The sequence below is a fragment of the Acartia tonsa genome, chromosome 9, assembly GCF_053477335.1.
Source record: "Acartia tonsa isolate MP-2025a chromosome 9, ASM5347733v1, whole genome shotgun sequence".
Lineage (NCBI taxonomy): Eukaryota > Metazoa > Arthropoda > Copepoda > Calanoida > Acartiidae > Acartia > Acartia tonsa.
The window spans coordinates 37,321,693-37,346,245 of record NC_137268.1 but is presented as its reverse complement, the minus strand read 5'-3'; the positions used below and the strand labels follow the sequence as shown (position 1 = coordinate 37,346,245).

The 24,553-nt window shown below is 31.2% G+C and overlaps 1 protein-coding gene across 1 annotated transcript in view; it reads right to left on the bottom strand.

Moving 5' to 3' along the window:
• The window catches only part of LOC145328859 (uncharacterized), a 98,302-nt gene that overhangs the window by 31,977 nt on the left and 41,772 nt on the right, over positions 1-24,553 (bottom strand). Inside the window, exons 3-12 of the mRNA XM_080172767.1 lie at positions 17,839-17,954; positions 17,582-17,640; positions 17,205-17,358; positions 15,499-15,570; positions 14,188-14,323; positions 13,625-13,704; positions 12,930-13,059; positions 11,913-12,029; positions 11,499-11,557; positions 8,881-8,938 (exon numbers count right to left, since the gene is read on the bottom strand). Of these exons, the coding sequence (XP_080028893.1) occupies positions 8,881-8,938; positions 11,499-11,557; positions 11,913-12,029; positions 12,930-13,059; positions 13,625-13,704; positions 14,188-14,323; positions 15,499-15,570; positions 17,205-17,358; positions 17,582-17,640; positions 17,839-17,954 (981 nt within the window). The remainder of the gene's footprint in view (positions 1-8,880; positions 8,939-11,498; positions 11,558-11,912; positions 12,030-12,929; positions 13,060-13,624; positions 13,705-14,187; positions 14,324-15,498; positions 15,571-17,204; positions 17,359-17,581; positions 17,641-17,838; positions 17,955-24,553) is intronic.

Below are 24,553 nucleotides of genomic sequence, written 5' to 3'. Positions count from 1 at the left end.
GAGTCACACTATGACTTTTTTTAGGGGGGGGGGGGCGGGGATTACTCCCTCCCCCCCCCCCAAAAAAAAAAAAATTTCAGTAAAATTTTTTTTAAGAACATTCAATTTGGGGGGGGTAAATACCCTCCCCAAAAAATTTTTTTTAAAGAACATTTATTTTGGGGGGGGGTAATTACCCCCCCCCCCCAAAATGGTTCGGGGGGGGGGTAAATACCCCCCCCAAAATCGTAATCCAAGGTAGGGGTAATTTTTTTTTGGGGGGGGGTATTGTTCTACGGCACCCCCAAAATCGTTTGGGAGTGCCAAATGGCCCATTACCCCCCCCCCCCCTTGGACGCCTATGGTTACCACCCAAAGAATGGTCCTTCCTCTCAATTCTTTTTCTTTTACGTTCAAGTTTTTTATTTGGGGGGGGGTGGGGAATATTTTTGAAGGGAGGGGTAATTTGTTTTTGTTTTTATTGGGGGGGGAGGGGAAATGGCGCAAAATTTGTTTAACCCTTTCTTATAAAAAAATTTACCCCGGGGGTACAATTTGCTTGGGAGGGGTAATTATTCTCCCTGAAATCTTTTGAGAGGGGTATATACCCCCTGTAATCTATTGGGGGGGGGGGGGGGATAATTAAAAACTAAAATTATCGTTAAAGGATTTTAAAATTTCAACTATATTCTATTCATGAGATTAAATGAGCTTAATGAATATAAAAAAATTAGTGGATTTTTTTATGACCAGACTAATATTGACTGTTGGTTTGTCATAAAATATATTGTTAGCCTTATATTGCTGCGCTACTTAATGGCAGTAAAATTCTTATGTTTGTTATATTTACCCAGATGTTTAAAAAAATATTTTAACAATTCAAGACATTTTAGAATTTGACATTGTAGAATGTAAAAATACATATAAGGAACTTTTTGACTAAACATATGCAATACTTTATTTTAGTAATTTGTTTACAGTTATTTTGCTGAATCATTTTTAGTCAAATATTTATTTAAGCGTCTTTTTTTATTTTTTTATTTGTTACATAAATTTAATTTTAAATAAATTTTTCTCAGCGTTGACATAAAAGTAAAAGAATAAGATATCAGGTAATAGCGTCATAAATATAAACACAGCCAAGTCCCTACAAAGAACAGAAAGCAATTTACTATCAGACGAAAGGGGTCTCCATCACTTAGGCCAGTTAGTTGTCTGGATTATACATCTATACATATACATTTATTGTGTTAACTTTATATAAATGAATCATTACTTTATACATTTTTATTGACTAAAGAGGAAGATAGGTAGCGTAATCTTGCCACCTCCCTCCCCCCTAAATAATTTTTTTTAGAATATAAGCAAGGAAAGAGCATAGGCACCCAAAGTTTTATAAACACATAATCTCCTTAGTTGGCATAAAAACTATGGATTATTTAGTTTATCTTGATTAGTTGGTACAAACTTTCCCACCACTGACTTAAGTCTTCAGAAGGTGTAATTTTGTCTATCATAATTGAGGATGTAAATATATTCATTGTCCATTGTCTTTTCCCTGAAGATCCATGAATATTAGGTGGAAGAAAATTTGATTGATTGCTGACAATATTTTCTTAGTTCAACAATAAAGTTTTAGCTCATTGCCAAGTTTTATACAATTTTGTAAAGAATAGATTTATTATTACTTGGATATTACATCAGATTATCATGTTCTCTAATAAAGAGAAACTTTTAGCTGGCTAAAATAATGATCCTCCCCGTCCACTCCCTTTATCCTCTTCCCTCCCATCCTACTAACCAATAAATGACAGTGGAAAAAGCAATTTATGACAATTTTTCTCCTGTCATAATATCCACGTATATTGTACATCCATTGCGAAGATTTATACAAATATGAAAAGATAGAGTATCATGTTAACTTCTAAATATGTCAGCATAAAAATAAACAGCTAAAATATTCAGAGAGGGAGGGGTGTTTATTAAAATAGTCCCCAAAGTTTTCTAATTTGTTGCCTTATCTATGGGGTCTTTATTGATTTTTATTGGTTGGTTCAATAAGCTGAATGCCCAAACGTGTCAACAACAAATTGTAATCTATATAAGAGGTAATTTTGTGTATAATCATTGGGGATGTTCTTCATTTTATCTGTAATTGTCTTATCCCTGTAATATTTTAGATGCTAGTGCTACGCCCCTAGTCATATTAGAGGTACGTAATACAGGTAGAGTTCAAACTCTTTTTTATAATTAATTCAAAGTAGTACGATCTCGCTAACCGCTGAACCGAGCGGAATTTCCTTAACAGGGTAGCTTCTCATAGGTCCCCGGAAGGTTTATAACTATTTTGGGGGAGGGTACCATCACCCTCCCAAGAGAAATCACAAAAAAATGGAATGAAAAAAATAAATATTTGAGAGACTTGAACTCAACATAAAGAGGAATCGTAGAGACTTTAACAAAAAAAAACATTTAAAGTGCAACTAGAGGCCTCTAGGGGTGTAGCCGCTAGTAATTATACAAGTATGTTAAATAAAATTTTGTTAAAATACTAAGCTTCTTAAATGGAAACCTGTCCAACACTATATAAAGCTTCCACGAAAATAGAAAACCAATCGTTGATACAAGTATAAGTACCCCTAAAGGTCTATGATTATAATTTTTCGGGTGCGGTTTGATGAACCATCCCCTTTTGATTTTCAAAATTTCCTAGAACCAATAAGAAGTTTCAATGTAAAGGAGAGTAAAATAATTCTAGCGGTTAGCGAGGTCCTATTACTTTTTTATTGCCGTAAATAAAAAATATGTAACGCAAGACAATTTTAGAGTAGCTGCACTACTTTGCTGCTACTGCAAATTTTGATCAAGATTGAAGTATGGAGAAAATACGGTAAAGTGTTAAATATTTTAACATTTCATGACAAGTTAACATCAGGGAAAATTTTGTTTTGACAGCTAAGAATGCATTGCTATCTATCTATATATTTGGTATCTAAATATCTATCTGTATATCTAGCTATCCAGCTATCTATTTTGTTTTGACAGCCTAGAAGGCATTAGTTCTATCTATGTATATTGTATCTATCTATCTATATTTCTATCTATCCAGCTATTTATTTTTTTATTTTGACAGCAAAGAATGCATTAGTATCTATCCATGTATTTGGTATCTTTTTATCTATCTGTATATATATATATATATCTATCTATCCAGCTATCTATTTTGTTTTGACAGCTAAGAATGCATTGCTATCTATCTATATATTTGGTATCTATTTATCTATCTATCCAGCTATCTATTTTGTTTTGACAGCTAAAAATGCATAACTATCTATCTATATATTTGGTATCTATTTATCTATCTATCCAGCTATCTATTTTGTTTTGACAGCTAAGAATGCATTAATATCTATCTATATTAGACTATATAAGTTTGAAGGAATTTTAATTAATATAATAGATTTGAAATCTGCATAAAATTTTAAGGTTTTTTTTATAAAATTCGTTTTTTATATAATTCTTTATTTAACCCTTTACAGTCGGGCCCCTTGCCGCACCTTAATCAGTCGGGGGGGGGGGCGTTCAACGCCCCCCCTTATTATCTCAGTTCCTATTAGAGCTAGAGGGCTAAATTTTCTTGTGCAAGTCCCCTGTTTGATAATGAATTTCCGACCTTTTATAAGTCTAAGTCAATTTTCGCTTCCTTCACCCTTTTATTTAACAACCTTTGTTTTTAGGTCCTTTTTTACTTAAAAATTTCAAACGGCTGTAATATTCTTATTTTTGAAGCTAGAAGAAAAATTTTTTTCCAGAAAATGTTTATCTTTATGTAAATTTTACATTAGAAATATCAAAATATAAATTTCAGCGGCCGCAGCTGTACTTGGCAGCTGCCAGCCGCTGCAGTCGGCGGTCGGCGGGAAAACGGCGGCGGATCTTCATGAAATTTTAATACGTTATGTAGACATGTAAGAAAAGCTTAAGTTTAAAATTTAAAGTCTTTAAGTCAAAAATTGCGGCCACAGGAGCCTTTTAAAGATTTCTGGAGACCTGGAGGATCAGGACCTGCAGGATCATACCTGGAACCTGAAAGTGACTTGAACACCTGTATTTCATATAAGGATGTACTACTAGAGGATTTTTTAGTATTTTGGTATGATAAAATGCTTTGTTTTAGTCAAAAAAATATTTTTGCTCTTTACCTGGATGACCCTGCCAGGTTTGCTGGCATCCTGTGCCCGCCAGGATGGAGATATTCAAAAAATTCCAACTCTTAGTTATGTGTCATACCCATACTTAAAAAGTCAAGCAGTTTGGGCTCTTCATCTTTCACACACAGAAAATGAGATAGAAAAAACCGGATGGGGGGGCGTTCAACGCCCCCCCCCCCCCCGACCGTTAAGGGTTAAAGGCGCAAATACGATTTAAGTTAATTAATTTTGACATCTGTGATTGGTGGATTGAAAACTATCTGCGCTCTGATTGGAGAAGCTTAAGTGTCGTACATCATTCAACCAATTAGAGCGCGGGTAGGTTTCAATCTAGTTTTCCTATTGGTCAAAATAAATTAACTTAAATCGTATTTGCGCCGTTAAATAAAGAATTAAATAAAAAACGAATTTAATAAAAAAACCATAAAATTTTATGCAGATTTCAAATCTATTATATTAATTAAAATTCCTTCAAACTTATATAGTTTAATCTATATATTTGGTATCTAAATATCTATCTGTATATCTATCTATCCAGCTATCTATTTTGTTTGGACAGCTAAAAATGCATAACTATCATCTATCTATATATTTGGTTTCTATTTATATATATCTACTTATCTATCTATCTATCTATCTATCCATGATTTCTCAGAATTTAAGCATTAGCAAATGATATGACATAAGTGCATCTGTTATTTTAACTCTCTCTTTCATTTTTAGTTGTGCAGCTACTCTATATGTTTGTCTGTACCCTCGTTAATATAACAGATCTATAGTATAGATGTATATACAGACAACTACCTCCCTTCCTTTTTCAAAGACCTCTTTCGTCTGCTTCTAAATTATTTTCTGCTATTTGGCTGTGTTAATATAAGCGACACTATATTGGTTGATTTTTAATGACCCAATAGAAAGGTTGCACAAGGCGGTTGCGATGGGGAGATTCAGTTATTCAATCCTTTCTCCCTCTAATGTTTTACTCTAATAACACTAAACGAGCGTTTCACTTTCTCTCCTTCTCTCTATATCTCTATCTATCTACCTATCTCTACATTACTCTCATCCATGCTTTCTCAACTTTAAAAAGCATGAAGATAATTAAACATATTTAAATTATTTTTTTTTCGTCAAAGTCACTTGGTTTTAAGTATACGCTGTCTCTCTTTCAGCCGTTCAAGTCGATTCAGAATTAAGTTTCTCCTAAAATTTTAATTAAAAGAGTTTTTTATGTTTACTTTTGTTACTACTTTAAGCATGTTAGAATTGTCCAATCAATTTCAAACTTGGCATGGAGATTCTTGTAACTATATTATAAGCGAAGAATAGAGTGTCTATAAAAAATGACGTCATGTAAGAATAGTCCGTTATTAGTAACGATGTAATTCGCGATTTTTCGGCTAAAAGTCTTTAAAACTAGTGCCCATAAAAAAGGGTAAAAATTTAAAAACTTTTGTACAAAAAAATCTCAAATTACGTCACATTATAACATCATTTTTAATCCTTATACTAAAGTAACAGGATGTCTGTTTGTGTGTCTGTATGTTTTTACCGAAGGATCTCCCCCCCCCCATAAAAAATTCCTACCCCCTTCCCCCCAATTTTTTTTTACTTTTTCTTTTTAAATCTAAAACAATAAATTGGGTTCAAATTCGACTTTACCCTCTGCAAGTGCCCCTAAAGGCCTCTAGGGGCGTAGTCGCTAGTACGAACTATAAAGAGCTTCGGATAGCTCTGTATTCATCATTCTAAACGTAGTTCTATTATTAGAGTAAAACACTAGAGGGAGAAAGGGTTAAAAATAACTGTATTTCCCCATCGCAACCGCCTTGTGCATCCTTTCCATTGGGTCATTAAAAATCAACCTATGGTGTCCCTTATATTAACAATTTAACACAGCCAAGTCGCAGAAAATAATTTAAAAGCAGACGAAAGAGGAAGGGAGGTAGTTGTCTGTATATACATCTATACTATAGATCTGTTCTTCTATTGACCTATGAGTATAACACATATGACCTCTGTAGTATGAGGGTCAGCTCAATGTGTGAGGTCTTATAACTTTAAAAAGGTGATTACTATAACATTTTTGAATACAGGATTACAGCACATTATTTGCTGCTCTAGCCTGAAATGCCTATGTTATTTAGTGTAATTAAGTTATGCTAGAAATAACTGATAATGCATTTCCACTAAACTTCACCAAAACTTAATAAGCCAAGTAAAATGTAAGATTAGATATAGGATATACGTGTATATATTGACAGGGAAATAATGTCATAAATTTAGCTGGCTAATATGAACCTTATTTATTGCTCAGTTCGTTCACATACTATCATTTTAAAAAGCAAGAGGGTGGTTGTCTGTATCAAATGATCTCGCTAACTACTAAACCGATATGGTTCTCCTTTTTAATGTGTCTTATTAAGAAGGTTTGCAACTATTTTATTTAAGAGAGGATACTACCAAATCCACCAAAGACAAATAACCCCTAGAAGAAATAAATTGATAAAATGGACAGGTGTCTACTCAAATGCCCCTTGGCCTCTAGGGGCGTAGCCGCTAGTATTCAATAAATTACTAAATACACATTCAGAAAGAATCATTAATGTTGTCAGACTTACGTATTTAAAGAGCAGCTACGCCACTAAAAATTACACGCTAGCGTATGTAAGCTGCAACGCTATTGAAGACGTTTTTGGATGTTTGGTTGTTGTTATCATGTCAAAATTAATTCATTCTTTTTTAGGGAATGTATACCAAAATAAGTGTTCTCAAAAAACACCATTAAGATAGATATAGCAAACATTCTTTCAGAAACTAAAGAAATTATTAATTCTAGACAGTTATTTTATTAGCAAAGATACTCTTTCACTGGGGTTTTTTAGTATGATAAAAGGCAGAACGTCTATACGGTGTCGATATTAGAGGAAAATACAGCCAATGCCAAATTGGTTGTATGAATGGGTTTAAAATATAGATGGATATTATGAAATTTTCGTCAATTTGGGTTGCTAACATGTACATAACTTATTGGTCATTTCGTTCATCCAAAAGGAGGGTATGGGATGGGGTAAATGGGGAAATCGTTATTCTAACAAGCAACAAGTTTAACTTTATTAGAATAAATTATATAGTGAAAAATCCAAGTGATAATGAATCCATTGTTGTATGTTGATTTTCAAAGTTTTAATGTTGAATTGTAATTGGTAAATAGGCTATTTAATCAAAGTTTATTTTATTTACAATTCCTGCCAATTAACAATTTTTAAGAAACTATTTCTACGGCTTTATAGAAACAGCTACAAAGTACTACATTATAGCAGCCTATGTTTTTTAGAGTAAATACATGTTGCTATGTGTATGTCTAAAAGTTCATTTCTAAGACATATTTTGAAATTGCAAATCTTTTCGATGAATAGGATAGTTTACACTATTTATAACATAGATTGTATAATAGATGATGTCAGTAAATTACTGAATAGAATCATATTGAAGCTTTTTCAGTAAATAATACCTATCTTAATTTTTGAGTAATTTGTCATGTCATTTAACAGTCAATTTATCAAATGATATTATAATAATGGCAGTTAAATGACCGATTGTACATTCATCCTATAATGTAAAGTAAGGTTTATTGTCTGAAGCTACTGAATTGATTGAGTTTTCCTTTTTAGGAAAGCTTCACATAGGTCCTGGGATGGTTTTAAGCTATTTTTTAGATTTATGCATTGGGGTGGCATTAGGATATTTTTCAGACAGTAATACATAACGTAGCTGCACTACTCCGGAAAATAGGAGTGAATTATCTGTAGATAGATGGTATACGTTTAAAATGGATTATGTCATCCTTGTTTAAAAGTTACAAAGCGGCTAAAGGCAAGACACAAAGTGAAAAGAACCTTTAAAAGGTCATCATAATATTTTTACACTAAAAAGAAAAGAAAAGACTGTAGGTATATGTCTTGTTTTTAAAGAAAAAAAAATACATGAAAACTTAACACTTTGAACTTTAGCATTGGCTTTTGTTCAATGCTCTTTATTTAAAGTTTTCTATTTTAAAATAATTTTTTTCTATTTGTTATACTTAAATATTATTTAGATAAATTGATTTAGAGTATAGACCGCAAATTATGGTAAACAAAATTGACCCTTCTGTAGATGAAAATTGTAATTGAAATAATTTGACATTGAAGGTTTGTACAACCCAATTAAGACTCATAAAGTCGCCAAAGTTTTTAGGCTCAAGAATAAGAAAGCATTGCTTTTAAAACTTTGGATGCTAGTTTAATTTACATAACAATATCCCCTCCCTTCCCGATGTATTGTCTTTTTAAAAGCAAAGCTTTTCTAAAATTAGGGAAGGTCCGTCCGTCCGGAACAGATAGTTCTTCCGTTAATTTAGGCATGTTAGAGTTGTCCTGTAGTAGTTAGGTACGATTTAGAAAGCATAGCAACTCTATAATCATTATCAGAATGTCCGTGTCCATTTAAAACATGCTGATTTTTCATTTATTTAAAATTTTTTGTGCGATATACTATTAAAATATATGTACAATTTCGCTTAGACTTACAAATTAATGTTCTGGTTATTAAGTACTGACACTATACAAGAGTTGTTCGTTTGTCCTTCATTCTGATTTAAGAGCTTCGCTTTTATGGATATTGTCATCCTTGTTTTAATTGCTCCTACCTGTAAATAATATGCCTACTGGGTTGTCGTCTATATTGGTTCCAAAACTCCTCAGAACCTGAATTTAAGATTGATTTTAGATAAAAACTTAGTAATTTACATGTATCACGGCTGGACCCTCAGATGTCAAAACTTTATTTTAGTGTTTGGCCAAAATGACTTAGCAATTGTATCTGTAAGTACGTCTAATAACACCCTTTGCTATTTTTAAAATCCTAGAAAATTTTTTTTGCAAGAAAATTGCATAAATTCGCAACCTTTTTTAGAACCACTACATAACTCGAGTTTTAAAACTTTTTATATAAAATCCTTTTTACAAAAAATATCAATAATTACTTAAAATTAAACCTGAAAGAAAAAAAATCTCATTACACGTGTTAATTTGCATGTTTTAGGACTTTTTTTGAGGAAAGTATAACTTCCACATTTTTGACAATAATATATTTTTTTAACATTTCAAAGTAAAATATAATAAAACTTAAACGATTTTTCTTGAATTATCAGTTGAAAATTTCATCAAACATGCAATTTAAGTGATGAAAATTTAATAAAATCATTTTTTGAATGTTTAGAATTACCAATTTTCTACATTTAAAACAAAATGTTAACAAAATTTTAAAACATTATAATATATAACTTTAAAAATCAATAACATTTTATAAAATGATGTTTTAAAAAATAAATCATTAAAAGGTATTAAAATGCATTTTAAGTTGCTTAAAATTAAAACGAGAATATCTTTTTACACTTTATTCTTTGTAATAGAAATTAATCGTCATTTGTTGAAAATGAAACATTTAATAAACTAATTGAATCTTTTTGTGACCATGTTTAAACTTTTTAATTTTTACACTAAGGTGTTTTTTAATGAAAATCTTTGTTGAATTCTCTTTTGCGACAAAAAAAGAAAGGGAATTTTTTACTATTTCTAGGTTATCTTATGTAATTTAAACTATATAATATGAAATAATTTTTAATTGTCTTTCTTTTGAGCCACAAAACACTGTAAAATGTATCATATATGCTAAAATAACAATTTTTTTAATGAATATTATAATATCCTTATATGACATTGCGTCAGAGCTTATTCCTTAGATCATATGTTCATGAAAAGTAGTCATAAACTTGGAGGGTTGCGCTATTCATTAGAATATTAAATAAACTTGAATGGTAAAAATATAAGCATAGCCTTTGTCAATTCAAATGCTTTAGGTATATTATTCGGAAAGTTAGTTAAAAAAGAGAGAATTTGCTGTGTATACTGTTAAAAGACTTTCAAAAATGTAAATTACAAAGCAATCCTAAAAGATCGGGTCGTAGGCGAGTCTTAGTCGGGGGTTTTCTGATAGCAAATATTGCGTTATTGGTATACAATGTAAAAAAAAAACATTTTTAAGAAATTCTTTAAATAAAACCCAACGTGAATTGGCAGTACAAACATCTTAATGCTAGCAGACATATGTTTATCAACATTTGCAGAAAACTATTTCCACAAGAAAAATTATTCAGGTTTCTACTTCACAATTTTAAATATTTCTTTCTGATAAAATGTTTGACATATATCGTATAATCATTTACCAAAAAAAATATTTTGATAATTTAGATTTCAGAGAAGATTAATCCTTTCAAAAAACTAAGACGACATTTTGCATCTTCTGTCATGACATTTTAGAAAAAAATATAAAAAAACAAAATTTAGTATGAAAACTATTTTCATCGATTTTTCTGAAGGTATTATCGTATTCTGTGGCTTTGTTATTATCATTTGCTTATTTCGAAAGTGCCAAACATTGTACCCTAACTTATTCATTTAATAAAAAACTAACCGTGGTATCAAAATACATTATATTTATCTAATGTTGCTTGACAGCTGATTGTAAAGACTTTTTAAAAAGACATGCTAAAAAAAACCTCTTCCCTAATTTCTAAATTAAATTGAAATTAAAGTGGGAGGGGGGGGGGGGTCTTGATGCTTTACCCCTTTTGAGATCCTAACCCTGCAGGGCCTATACCTGCGGTGCCTTACCCTCTGGGGCTAACCTGTACCCTATATAAGCTATAAACAAAGAAGCCATGAGATAGAATTGTCCTACATATTTAAAACTCATATCTACCTAGTGAACTAGTCCTACATATTTAAAACTCATATCTACCTAGTGAACTCGTCCTACAAATTTAAAACTCATATCTACCTACTAAACTGTCCTACATATTTAAAACTCTTATCTACCTAGTGAACTCGTCCTACATATTTAAAACTCTTATCTACCTAGTGAACTCGTCCTACATATTTAAAACTCTTATCTACTTAGTGAACTCGTCCTACATATTTAAAACTCTTATCTACCTAGTGAACTGTCCTACATATTTAAAACTCATATCTACCTAGTGAACTCGTCCTACATATTTAAAGCTCATATCTACCTAGTGAACTGTCCTACATATTTAAAACTCTTATCTACCTAGTGAACTCGTCCTACATATTTAAAACTCATATCTACCTAGTGAACTCGTCCTACATATTTTAAACTCATATCTACCTAGTGAACTCGTCCTACATATTTAAAACTCATATCTACCTAGTGAACTCGTCCTACATATTTAAAACTCATATCTACCTAGTGAACTGTCGCTGCTGGATGATGAACTAAAGCTCGAAACTGAGGAACTTCGAATTCTAAAATAAGAATGTTTATAAATTTAGTTAGTTTTTAAAATTTCTTGATATGGTTCTTCTTTGCAGTTATGCTTTTCATAGGTCCAGAGAAGGTGAATTAGATAGTCGATACCCCCTCCCCCTTCCTTTTCTCAAGTGACTCTAAATGATTGTAGAAATATTTAGTTTTAACATTATATTACTTGACTGAGCTTCAGTACTTCAGAAAATTAAAGCTTTCGCATTATTTGGCTGTTAAATCTTAATTAATAGTTTTTTTTAAAGTTTTGATATTGATTTATAATCAGACAGAAGCTTAAGTATAAATGAATGATTAATTTATCGCTCTTTGTCTTAAAATAAAGCAAAGGTTTACCTGAATGAGAAATTTGACAGCTTGGACCTTCCCCTATGTTCTTCAACTTTAGGTCTTGTCTGGGTGGAGAAGGAACAGCTGCGGTGGCGTAGCGTTGACGTCAATCTTGTTCCAAACCTACAAAAATAAATGGATAAGTATATGTATATGTTTACCCCGGACAACTACCTGGCACATGTGGTGGGGAACTTTTTCGTCTGCAAGCAAATTGCTTTCTGCTCTTTTGTAGCGACTTGGCTGCTGCTATATTTTCGAGGCTATTGGTTGATATTCAAAGACCAATTTGAAAGTCAGCTCATGGTCCCCACAGAATATCATATAGCTCATGCCCTTTCTATTATTTTATTATCAAAGAATCGATATATAATTACAATGATGTTGGACAACATTTTCATGTACTCTAATAAAGTTATTCTCCCAGCTGGCTAAAATGAAACTCACCCCTATAACTTAACCCATCCCCTCCTCTCCTACTAAATGATTATTATGACCAATTAATAAGGTCCATAATAGCAACCTTAAATTAACTACAAATCTTCCCCTGTCAATATATCCACGAATTCTATTTCAATTATCCAAAGATTTTGTATGAATCTTCGCTTGCTCTCATTTCTATGGATGGCTATCTGTGTCTACTGTATAACTTGGTCTGAGGTCATTCCTAGGAGCCTCCATCCCTCCAACTAACTGGCTAGACCTCCATTATTTATCTATCTATCTAAAATACATCTCTATTTGAAGTTATGTCTATCTATCTATGAATTATGTATACCTGGGTCTAAGTTATTACTAGATGCCTCCATACCTCTAACTAACTGACTTGGCCTCCATTATTTATTTAACTAACAATTAATAAATCATTCTAACTATCTGACCTGTGCATACTGCATGCCTTGGTCTAAGGTCATTACTAGAAGCCTCCATCCCTCTAACTAACTGACTTGACCTTCATTAATTATCTACCTACCATCTATCTCGGTTTATATGTCTTTCTATCCATCTATGTATACTGCATACCTTGGTCTAAGGTCATTATTAGAAGCCTCCAGGCCTCCAACTAGCTGACTTGACCTCCATTTGTTTGCATTGGTACTGTTGATTGGAGTAAAAGTATCCATTGGTAAAATCTTACTGATTTTACTCGTCTTATTATTCAAAAATATTGTTTTTTTTCGTTATTTTAGACATGTTAGAATTGTCCTATCGATTTCAAACTTGGCACGGTGATTCCTTTGGATTTAGAAAGCGTAGCAACTTTATAATCACTACCAGAATGTCCGTACGTCCTTTTTAAACGTGTTTATTTTTTACCTTTTTTAACAACAATTTTTTTTGTAATCTAATTATCCGAATGATATGAGTTTTGGTAAACTCATTCCTGGGACGACAAAATACAATATTATAAGCAAAGCAACCCTAAAATCAAGCCCTAAATATGTAAGTATGTCCATAAACAATATCCTGTATTAAGCAGTTTTTCAACAAATTTACTTACAATTTTGCTTCGACTCTTATACATTTATATTATGATTATTCAGTTCTCACTATGCTCCGTTTTTATGGATGTTGTCATCTTTGTTTTTAAAAAAGTCATCAAGTCAATATTTAGGGACGTTCAAAGTAGGGGTAAGGGGGACATAACTTCCTCCCCCCCCCCCTAAAAATCAAAGTCATTATGAATTTTAATTAAAATAAAAGCAATCTTTTTTCCTGTATGTCCTGTAGTTTTTGTTCAATTGTTTTGGAATATAGTTCTTCATTTTCTACATGATAACTTGGGTTCTCTTCGTCTAGTAGAAAATATTTAAATTATTAAGGATGAAAAAAATATTTCTTTTTTATAACTGAAGACGTTAAACATTGATCCCAATATTGCAAAGACAGGCAGGTGACAAGTACAAAAGTAGACAAGCTTAACTAATGTCAAGTTAAAGTTGTTTTTTTTTGGGGTAAGACTTTAATTTCTATTTAAAAAGGATTGTTATTTTGAAACCTAAGGGAGAAGCCATAAATAATAGTTACCATTAAGAGTTACTAATGGAATCTTTGTAGTGAGTTTTATCTTTATGAGAAAATTTTTAAATATAATAAAAATTTTCCAACAAATTTCATCTTCTTCATCATCTTGACATTTTCCTTTGCTCCATATGAGAGTTTGAAAATAAGAGAATTACTTTAGAATTAGGCCATTAAGCAAATGCTGATCTAACAGAGCCAAAAAAATTAAGATGAGCTTAATAGGGTAAACTTACACTTCAAATTAAGTATTTTTCCTGGTGTTATTTTGATAACTTTACTGAAGCGTTCAGTGTGATTTATACAGGTTGTTCGGTCAGAATGGTTAATACAGGTTGTGCTGATATTATTTGAGGTCTTTATGTCTCCTTCGTAACAATTTACTCCATCTGAATCATATTTTATTTTATTGGGTTTGCTAGCTTTCTTTATTTTGCAATTTGTCATTAACCATATTTTAAATAATGTCCGTTTGTCTGCTTAATTGTCAGTCTCTTTGTCTGTTACTTTGTCTGTTATTTGTCAGTCATTTTGTCTGTTACTTTGTCTGTTTCTTTGTCTGTCTCTTTGTATGTTACTTTGTCTGTTTCTTTGTCTGTTTCTTTGTCTGTCTCTTTGTCTGTCTCTTAGTCTGTTTCTTTGTCTGTCTCTTTGTCTGTCTCTTTTTCTGTCTCTTTAATTGTCTCTTTGTATGATTCTGTGTCTCTTTATTTGTCTGTCTTTGTCTATCTCTTTGTCCTTCTCTTTATTTGTATCTTTGTTTGTCTATTTGTCTGTCTATTTGACTGTCTAATTGTCTGTCTTTTTATCTGTCTCTTTGTCTGTCATTTTTGTCTGTCTCTTTGTCTTTCTCTTTATTTGTCTCTTTGTTTGTCTCTTTGTTTGTTTCTTTGTCTGTATCTTTATCTGTTACTTAAGCAGACTCTTTGTCTCTTTATTATCTTTTTGTCTGTCTTATTGTCTATCTCTTTGTCTGTCTCTTTGTATGTTTCTCTGTCTATCTCTTTGTCAGTTACTTTGTCTGTTACTTAAGCAGACTCTTTGCCTTTCCCTTTGTTTGTTAATTTGTCTGTCTCTCTTATGTCTCTTTGTCTGTCTCTTTTTATGTTACTTTGTCTGTCTCTTTGTCAGTTACTTTGTCTGTTACTTTCATTTTGTATATCTCTTTGTCTGTCTATCATTTTGTATGACTCTTTGTCTGTCTCTTTATATGTATCTTTATCTATCTCTTTGTCAGTCTCTTTGTCAGTCTCTTTGTCTATTTCTTTGTTTGTCTCTTTGCATATATTTTTACTTATCTCTTTGTCTGACTCTTTGTTTGTATCTTTGTCTTCTTTGTCCATCTCTAAGTCTGTTACCATGTCTGTTACTTTATCTGTATCTTTGACTGATAGCTTTGTTTGACTTTTTGAATATCTCTTTTTCTGTATCTTTGTTTGTCTCTTTGTTTTCCTTTTTGTATTTCTCTTTAATTAGATATTTGACTATCTATCAATCTGTCAAAAATCAATTTTATCAGCTTTTACATCTATTATTATATTATCAAAATGAATAAAATATTCTCCTGAATTGTTCATATCACAGTTTGACTTGTAAAGCTTTGACTGTCTTAATCTTGATTCTCTCAACTCTCTTGCTATCCCTATAAAAAAAAGAATACTAGAGACGTTAACCCTTACAGATCGGGCCCCAATTCCAAACTTAATAGATCGGGGGGGGGGGGGTCATATTGACCCCCCCCCCCCTCTATCTCGGCTTCTGTTACAGATAAAGACGTAAAATTTTTTTCTGGTGGTTCATGTGTATTTTTAGAGAAAATTACCTTTTCTAGTCATAGTAGTCAGGCCGCTTTTTAGCGGCCAGCCGCTAAATTTTAAAACAGCTGTAGAGCGGCCAATTTTGCAGCTAGGATGACAAAATTTTAGGGCGAACTTTTATTTTTCATAACAAAAAAATTACTTTTTCTGATCATCGCCGAAAAACGGCAAATAACGGAAACCGCCATTTTCGGCGGTAAAACCGCGGTTGGCGGCACCAATTTATATTTTTATCTGTTTATTGTTGCTCAAGGATTTACCAAAAAAAATTATAGGTCTCTAGCTGTAATAGAAGCCACAATATTCATGATATATGTCTGTAGTAAAAGCCGGACAAAAATCGGTCATAAAGTCGGTCAGGTTGCGGTCAAATGGTCATAACACCACTTTTCACATAAGGTCAGTATTTACCAAAAAAAATAGGTTTCTATCTTATACACAAAGTCATAATGTAGAAATTAAGATTTATTTAGAATTTTTTTAAAATTTTTGTGCTACCCAACCGACTTTGACCGGACACCACGACCGACACAGACCAGATATCCTAATAAAATCAACTCTTGCCGACGTATAATTACTAAACTTAAAAAGTCATGAAGTCACAACTCTCTATCTGACCTACAAAAAAATGACATTGAAAAAACTAGAGGGGGGGGGGTCAATATGACCTCCCCCCCCCCCCGATCTGTAAGGGTTAAAAATGGTACTTATGCGCATGACGTTATCAATAGTATGAGTGGGGGGGGAAATGCCTTGGCTCATAAACAGAAGCAACTAATTACCATACAAAATTAGGACTTACAGTAAAAGGTCATGCAGTCAAAGGGTTTGTTGTCTGTAGGGTAATACAATATCCATCTGGCGTATGGGCGCTTTACACTGTAATCATAAGACACGTAGTATGTTTAAAGGTGCGTAAAGAGGTCTAGAAACCAAAGCGACACAATGTCTCCTAGAGGTAAAAAAATGTAAGCAAATCTCAAATTTTAAGGATTTTTATAAAATTTGTTTTTTGTAAAATTCTTTATCTAAAAGCGGAAATACAATTTAAGTTAATTAATTTTGATATCTGTGATTGGTGGATTGAAAACTATCTGCGCTCTGATTGGAGAAGCTTAAGTGTCGTACATCATTCAACCAATTAGAGCGCAGGTAGTTTTCAATCCACCTATCATGGAAGTCGAAATTAATTAACTTAAAATTGTATTTGCGCTTTTAAATAAAGAATTATACAAAAAACGAATTTTATAAACAAAAATCCTTAAAATTTGATGCAGATTTAAAATCTACCTCTAACATTAAAATTCTTTATAAAAAATTAAATATCTTACTATCTATCTATATATTTATACCTCTAGTATGCTGCCTCTCTATAGTATTATCTTGTATATGAACAACTTTGCTTCCCTTCCAACTAATATAGTTATCCTTGTTTATCTATCTATCTATATATTTATACCTCTAGTATGCTGCCTCTCTATAGTATTATCTTGTATATGAACAACTTTGCCGCCCTCCCAACGGATATGATTAGCATTATCAGCGGAGTAATTCCTTCCTCCTCCTGTTGGTATGTTCCTCATTCTTTGTGGCTGACCATTAGAATTGTTCACCTAAATAAAAAGATATTTTATATTTGAACATTCTGTATCTCATTTTATTTTGTTTTAAGGCTTGCTTTCTATTGTATGTCCACCTGTATATCTGTCTAACTATGTGTCTTTTTATCTAAATACATCTTGATATCTTTCTAACTTTCTGTTTATCTATCTATATGTATATCTATCTATCTATCTGTCTATATATCTAACTATGTATGTATGTATCTATCTATACCTGTATTCTGGAGGTATTTATATGACTAGTACTACTATTTATTGCATCAAGACAAGAGCCTTTAAAAATATAACTATAGCTAAGGAAAATGGAAAAAAAAATCACGGAAGTTTAAGCATTTAAACTTTTAAGGAGGTGGGGGGAATAAATATAAAGGGTGGTAAAATGGAAAAAAAAAATACTCTCCCCATTTTTCAAGTTTTCAAAAAAATGTGTAACTGCAATTTTAAAGTGATTAATTTTCTATAGTTATATGCCTGACATATCAGCAGTATGTGGTGTAGAGTTGTTAATATGGTTGTTGTTTCCAGAGTTGTTGACAGCTGTTGCAGGGTTGTTGATTACAGAAACAGTAACTCCGTTGTCAGAATACCTAAAAAAATAGATTTTTTAAAACTTGGATCTTACATTAGATTGTTATATTATAAAATTTGTAGCTGGCTTAAATAATGATACCTCCCATACACACCATTCACCCCAACCACTCTCCTCCTACTGGATAAACGAAATTAATGACCAATAAATGATGTCCATGTTAGCAACCAAGTAATTGGGATAATACACACTAGCAACTGCACCCCTAGCATCTAAAGGCTCTGCAAACGAATTAAGAGGAAGGGTTAGGGCTAGCAAATTTGACTTAAATCATCCAAAGACGAAATGGCTTAAAACCTTCTGGAAACTATGTAAAGCTTTCTATGCCTTTGCATTTGCGAGATCTTAAAGTACAACAAACAAACAAAAAACTTTATACAATAGGATAAGCTAATCAAACAAGGAAACATGAAAAGCTTCCCTTTGGCAACCAAAAGATTCTTACAATCTTATATATATACAGTATGACCCTCGAAAAAGTATTTTTTAGCATCTGCAGCCCTTATTTCTCAATGAATTATTAAAAAATGTATATTTTTGCTAAAAGGTCGTTTCATGTTAAAAGTTACTTTTTCCTCAGTCACTTTTTCAAAACTTTAGCTCTAAAAACCTCCGGTGTTAATGGAGGTAAAAAAAATATTTTTATATCTACTTATGTGGAAATCTATAGAGAACAAGGACATATACATTTTTAATAATTCATTTAGAAATAAGGGCTGCAGATGCTATAAAAATACTTTTTCGAGGGTCATACTGTATATATATATATATGTTATATGTATTTATCTTTTAATTTGGATAGAAATAAATATTAAGAAAAATTATTTTTGCTAATAATAGCAGCTACTCCCCTAGCATCTAGGGGCTCAGAAAAGGAAAGATAAGAAGATGACCAGAAAGAAAACTAGCCTAAAACCATCCCATGGCAAAAATCTAAAATTAAAATATCATGAACCATCCTTTGGCATATGTGAATCTTTCCTAAATTAGGGAACTTATTTGGATTAGTAGATCACGAAATCTTAAGCTACAGACAAATAAACCTTACTACTTTTATGATAGAAATATAGATACGCTCTAAGCAATTTGTTTATTAAGAAAATTTTTCGCTGTCCCCACTTTTGAAAACATATCCTATACAAGATTGTTGAGATACATTGATAAAAAATTCATATTTTTGTTGCTAGCGGATACATCTTGTACTTTTTCATCTGTGTGTTACTAACGATCTCATAAATGGCTTGATTAAAAGGCCTATTCTTTTTAGGTGAGCTGGGTTGGTTTTTGGCTATTTTATGAATTAATAAATGATCTGCTAGTATAGGTTTCAACTACTTAAACACATCTTACCCCATTTATCCTATAATATAAAGTAGTAAGCTTTTTTTCTGAAGCCAAAGATCTCTTAAATAGCTGGTTCGAATGGGTAATTCTTTTTAGAGTAGGTTTATGTATGTATTGGGGTGGTTTTAGGCTAGGGGCGAAGCAACTAGCGTAATATAAACCCCCTAGATGCTAAGAGCAAAGCAGTCAGTAATTTTAATTTAAATGCACAACTTCTATATTGGCACAGGAGTAGTAGTATCAGTCAATTGTTTATTACAACAGTCCCTAAAGTTTTACAATAACGTTTTCCTATGTGCATGCTTAACAACTTTTAGGACCTTGTATTGAATTTTGATTGGTTGGTTAATTAAGTTGAGTGTCTAAACGTTTCAACCACTAATAATAATCTAGAGAATTAATAATGTGTATTATCACAGGGAATGTACAATGTACATTAATTTATCGGCCATTGTCTTATTCCTTAGTTAATAAATTATATTTTTTTATTCTATATTCCACAAATTTTAATGACTGATGGAAAGATTTTAATGTTTTAAATTATTTTTTTTTGTTTAAATCTGATCAGGTTCATTGTTTTTTTCTTATCCTAATCTATAGTGTCTATCTATAAGAATATATATATATATTATTTTGTAATGTTGATTTTAATTTAAATCCTGGTCTTAATGCCAAGTAACTTGTCATTTTTAATAACAAGTGTTAGGGGTTTATATCAGCAAAATTACAATTAATTCAATATTTTTTCTTGATTTGTAATCTAATCATAGAATATATATTCCAATATGGCTTTAAAACCTATTAAAATCCACTAGATTAAAACCTGTTTTCAGTCATACTGAAAAAACATTTATAGTATCGTATTACAGACAATTTTACACGACTAAGGAAAAATGATAAAATTAAAACCAATTTTTTTTCAGCTAAAAAAACTGGTTTTAATCTTATAAGTTTTTATTTTAATATCCATGAAAAGCTGTCTTTAATTCGATATGATAAATAACGATTATTTGTCAAGTCTCTTTTGGAATAAATCTAAGAAAATTTGCTTAAAACACTTTTGCTTTTTATTCCAACTCTAATCTAGACCTTTTTTTTAATAATGAAATGTCAATATCAAGATGTATATATTTATTTTTATCATTGGAGTTATTACATAATAGTGGATATTAAACCTCGGCTAATTAGCAAAATCATCCTATTATATAAAGCAGTAAGCTTTTTTATCTGTAGCGAAAGAAATCGCTAACCACATAGCAGATATGGTTTTCCTTTGCAGTTTCTTATAGGACCAGGGAAAATTTTTCGGGGGAGGGTATCTCCACCCTCCAAATAAAAAATGATACCCCACATTTTACTGCCCATCATCCCCTTTATGTTAGGAGCGAAGGCCTAACTGAAAAATTCCATTAATAATCGCTGAAAAGTCATGTGTAGCATCGTATTACAGACAATTTCCCACGAATATTATAATAAAAATGATAAAATTTATACCAGTTTTGCTAGCCCTGACCTTCGGCCTGGTTTGAATCTTTCAATTTTTCGTTTTTAAAAAACTTTTGCAATATTTTTTTACAATGATTCGAACCAAAAACCTTAAGGACAATTATTTAATATTTCATCTTTTTTGTATGAACATAAAATCTTATGATATTGGCTCGTGCGTCTATGATATATAGATCTTATCTAAGGTCATTGCAACTATTTTTTAGTAGGGGCGAAGCATCTCTATTATTGTTATTTCCTTTTTCGTCTGTTATACAGGATCATTCAAGAAAAAGAGTTTTTGTAAAACTTAATTATGCCTGAAAAAAAACAATTATACAAAATGCTTTTTATATTTGAAAAACATGTTATGGGACATTTATGTTTTAAATATTTAAAAATGATTATTTCAACAAATTATGCCCTAAAAACTGGTTTTTCTAAAGACTTTATTTTTAAAGATTTATGTGTTTGAAGGTTGTGCAAAAAAAGCGCAGTAAAATTTAAAAATTGCGCGGCTTTTATTAATAAAAGAAAAATATTATTTATACCATTAGAATCGTCCTAGTTTTTGGAAATATAAGCACTATTTTTGTGTTATTTGTAGTTTATGAGCTAAGTTGAAAAATGTGAGAGAAAGGTTGAAAAGTTTTCAGTAAGTTGGAACATATCCCAAAGTTTTTAAATAACGTTTTCTTATTCATGGCTTAATAACTATTGGGGCTTCAGTAAATTGTGAATGGTTGTTTCATAAGTTGAATGTTCAAACGTTTCAACCACTAAGTTTAATCTTTAGAAAGGATAATTGTTTATCATCATTGGAGATCTACATCAATTTATCGGCCATTGTCTTATCCCTTTCGATTCCTGATATAATGCGTACGTATATTGTTAGTGACAATTCAATTGAATTGCGTCAATTGCGTACATCATGCTGAAAATATTGCGTAGATTGTGACGGATTTTCTTTAAACTTCACAAGAAATAATATTTCTATTGTCCATATGTAGCGCAGCAATAGCAATTATTCTATCATAAAATAGATTGTTATTAGTCTTATGAAAAGTATAAATAAAACAGTTTGATTTAGTAGAAGCTTCACTGAAAAATAAAATATATATGATTTTAATTGTGCTCATATAGTATATGTGTTTTACCCCTTCCCCTTCCCTCATTTTGGACCAATAAAAGAATTCCATGTTAGCAACCTAAATTGACTACAAATGTATCCCTGTCATAATATCCACGTATATTCTGTATCCATTGACAAAACCCAATAAAGTCTACTAAAAGCTGAGCCTCCAACAATTTATTTTTGTTTAGCGGACATGCAAGCATACATACAGAAATCCTGTTACTTTAGGATATAAATACATAATAAACTTTAATAAACTTTACTGATAGAACAAAGCCAATTATAGAGTAGCCATTCTATAAAAAAAAATTAAATAATTGTCGCAACTCTAATTTTGCTTAAGGAATACATATACCACATACCGTTTCACACTTATATTCTATTACTAGAGTTTGCTCGATATAACTATCTCCCTATTGGCTAGTTTTCTATGTGCATATCTATTTCTCAATAAATCTATTTTCCTCACCCGGCATTACTATTTAAAGAAAGTAAATATTTAATAATTTAAATGATTTTAAAAAGATTTTTTAAATTATATTTTTTTCTTTACAATACCATCACCAAAGGGTTAATATGATTACTACAATTTTAGTTTAATATTTGAACACACAAAGTGTCGCCACAATCGAATTCTTTTAAAACAGAGTTTTCTTAAATTTATTATATTATAAATTTAAATTTTCTTTTTCATGATTAGAAATTAAATACCTCAATATAATGTAAATAGCAACATGAAATGAAAAAAATGAATTTATTTTTAATAGAGTAAAATAATGGGTCTTATCGTTCTGGCCAATGGGATTTTATTATGGATTATTGGAGCACTATAAGTTTTAAACATATATTTCTTGGAAGACTTGAGCTCATTTATAGACATTTATTTCCTATATAGATCTGACATGGATCTTGATGCAATACAGCAGGCCGTTTTGTACATGTTAAAAATTGGAAGATTTCATTAAATAAAAGTTATCGCAAATATACTTAGTAAATAAAACTATGTCCATACAATAACCAAAAATATAAACAAAATCTTATTCTAGCAGACAACTAACCCTTTGATTGCACGACCTTTAACTGGAAATGTTATTGTCATACTCAGATTAGCAATGATGCTTAATATTGAACATAATTTCGACGCAAATATCTAAAAAAAATCTAAATATACCAGCATGTCGATAATATAGATCAGTTACTGCCACTTTATTTCAATAAAGTCGATAAAACAAGTGTAAAGTATTTTTTTGTAATTATAGTATTAACTACTAGAAAAATACCTTAAATCCAAACCAAGACGTAAAACTGAAAATTAAGTAGCCTAAAACCATCACAGGAACTATGTGAAGCTAACCAAAAATAGAAAACCCATTTGATCCAACGTTTATTGAGAATTTAATCTTCTGTCCCCAAAAAATACTTTAAGTAATAGGATGTAATTAAACGACTACTTAAACTACAAACTACAAATAAGTTTTACTGCTTTGTATGATAACATTTTTCTTGTATTGAAAAGCCTAATCCAAGCTTAAAGTAAATAGATTGTTGCAAAAGGGAAGGGTGATGTGTCCTGAAAATTAAGTGCAATATTTTTATATCTTATTTTAGAAATAAAACCAACCCCTTTTTTGAAAAATAAAATTAAAATATGAGGGGAGATGATTAATTTTTCCTTTTCCTTGCCCCTTAACCTTAAGGAGATCCTTAACCATGCGAGGCCTAGCCTGCGTTGTCTAACCTTGCGCTACCCAACATGGCTTAACCTAATCTGACCTAAAATAATAAACAAACAACCAAAAAAACTACTTTATTTTTTTTTTTTAAATAAGGGGGTGGGGACTTGGGTACTTGGTGTAAGGGTCCACTTCATTTTCATGATTAGGTTCAGATATACACTAAAATAAGACTTAATAGTGTAATTCGTTCACTTAACAGCAAATCCGTTGCAATTAAGGCGTTATTTTAAGTCCAGTGTAATAATTGTCTTCCTTATAAATCTATTTTATATAAATTTTGTCCCTGTAGCTGAATAAAAATAAGAAATACATAGCATACCGTAAAATATTAAGGGCATTACAAGGCTATTTTCGTCGATGTTTAGACCTTGTCATACTAAGCAGTTAAAAAATCTAATTTACTGCTATAAGTCAGGCGCATAGTAAAGTATTTATTTCAAGTCAGAATGCATTGGCACACAAACATGAACAATGCTATTTTTTCAAATTTTTGCTTTAATACAGAATATTTAGATTTCTATTAATATGTTTTTTTCTTCATACTTTTCAGTGTCAATTAAAAACGATAACTTTTTGTCAACATTGCATTAGCAACTACAATAAACATGTTATTGCCATGAATTACAAGAATATGGCTTAAGAAAAATATGCATTTCTCATTCTTTTTTAATTTTTTAAATCCTTAGAGGAAAGAGGATTAATGTGGGTCGAATTACAAAGGTAAAAATAGCCTAGAACCCCTCAATGGAAAATTAGTTATTTTTCCTTTAAGCATTTATTTATCTTTTAAATAAATATATAAGAATAGATGTATAATTCAGACAACCACCTGGCCCAAGTGGTGGAGACCCTTTTCGTCTGCTAGCAAATTGCTTGGCTGTGTTTAAATTCCCGACG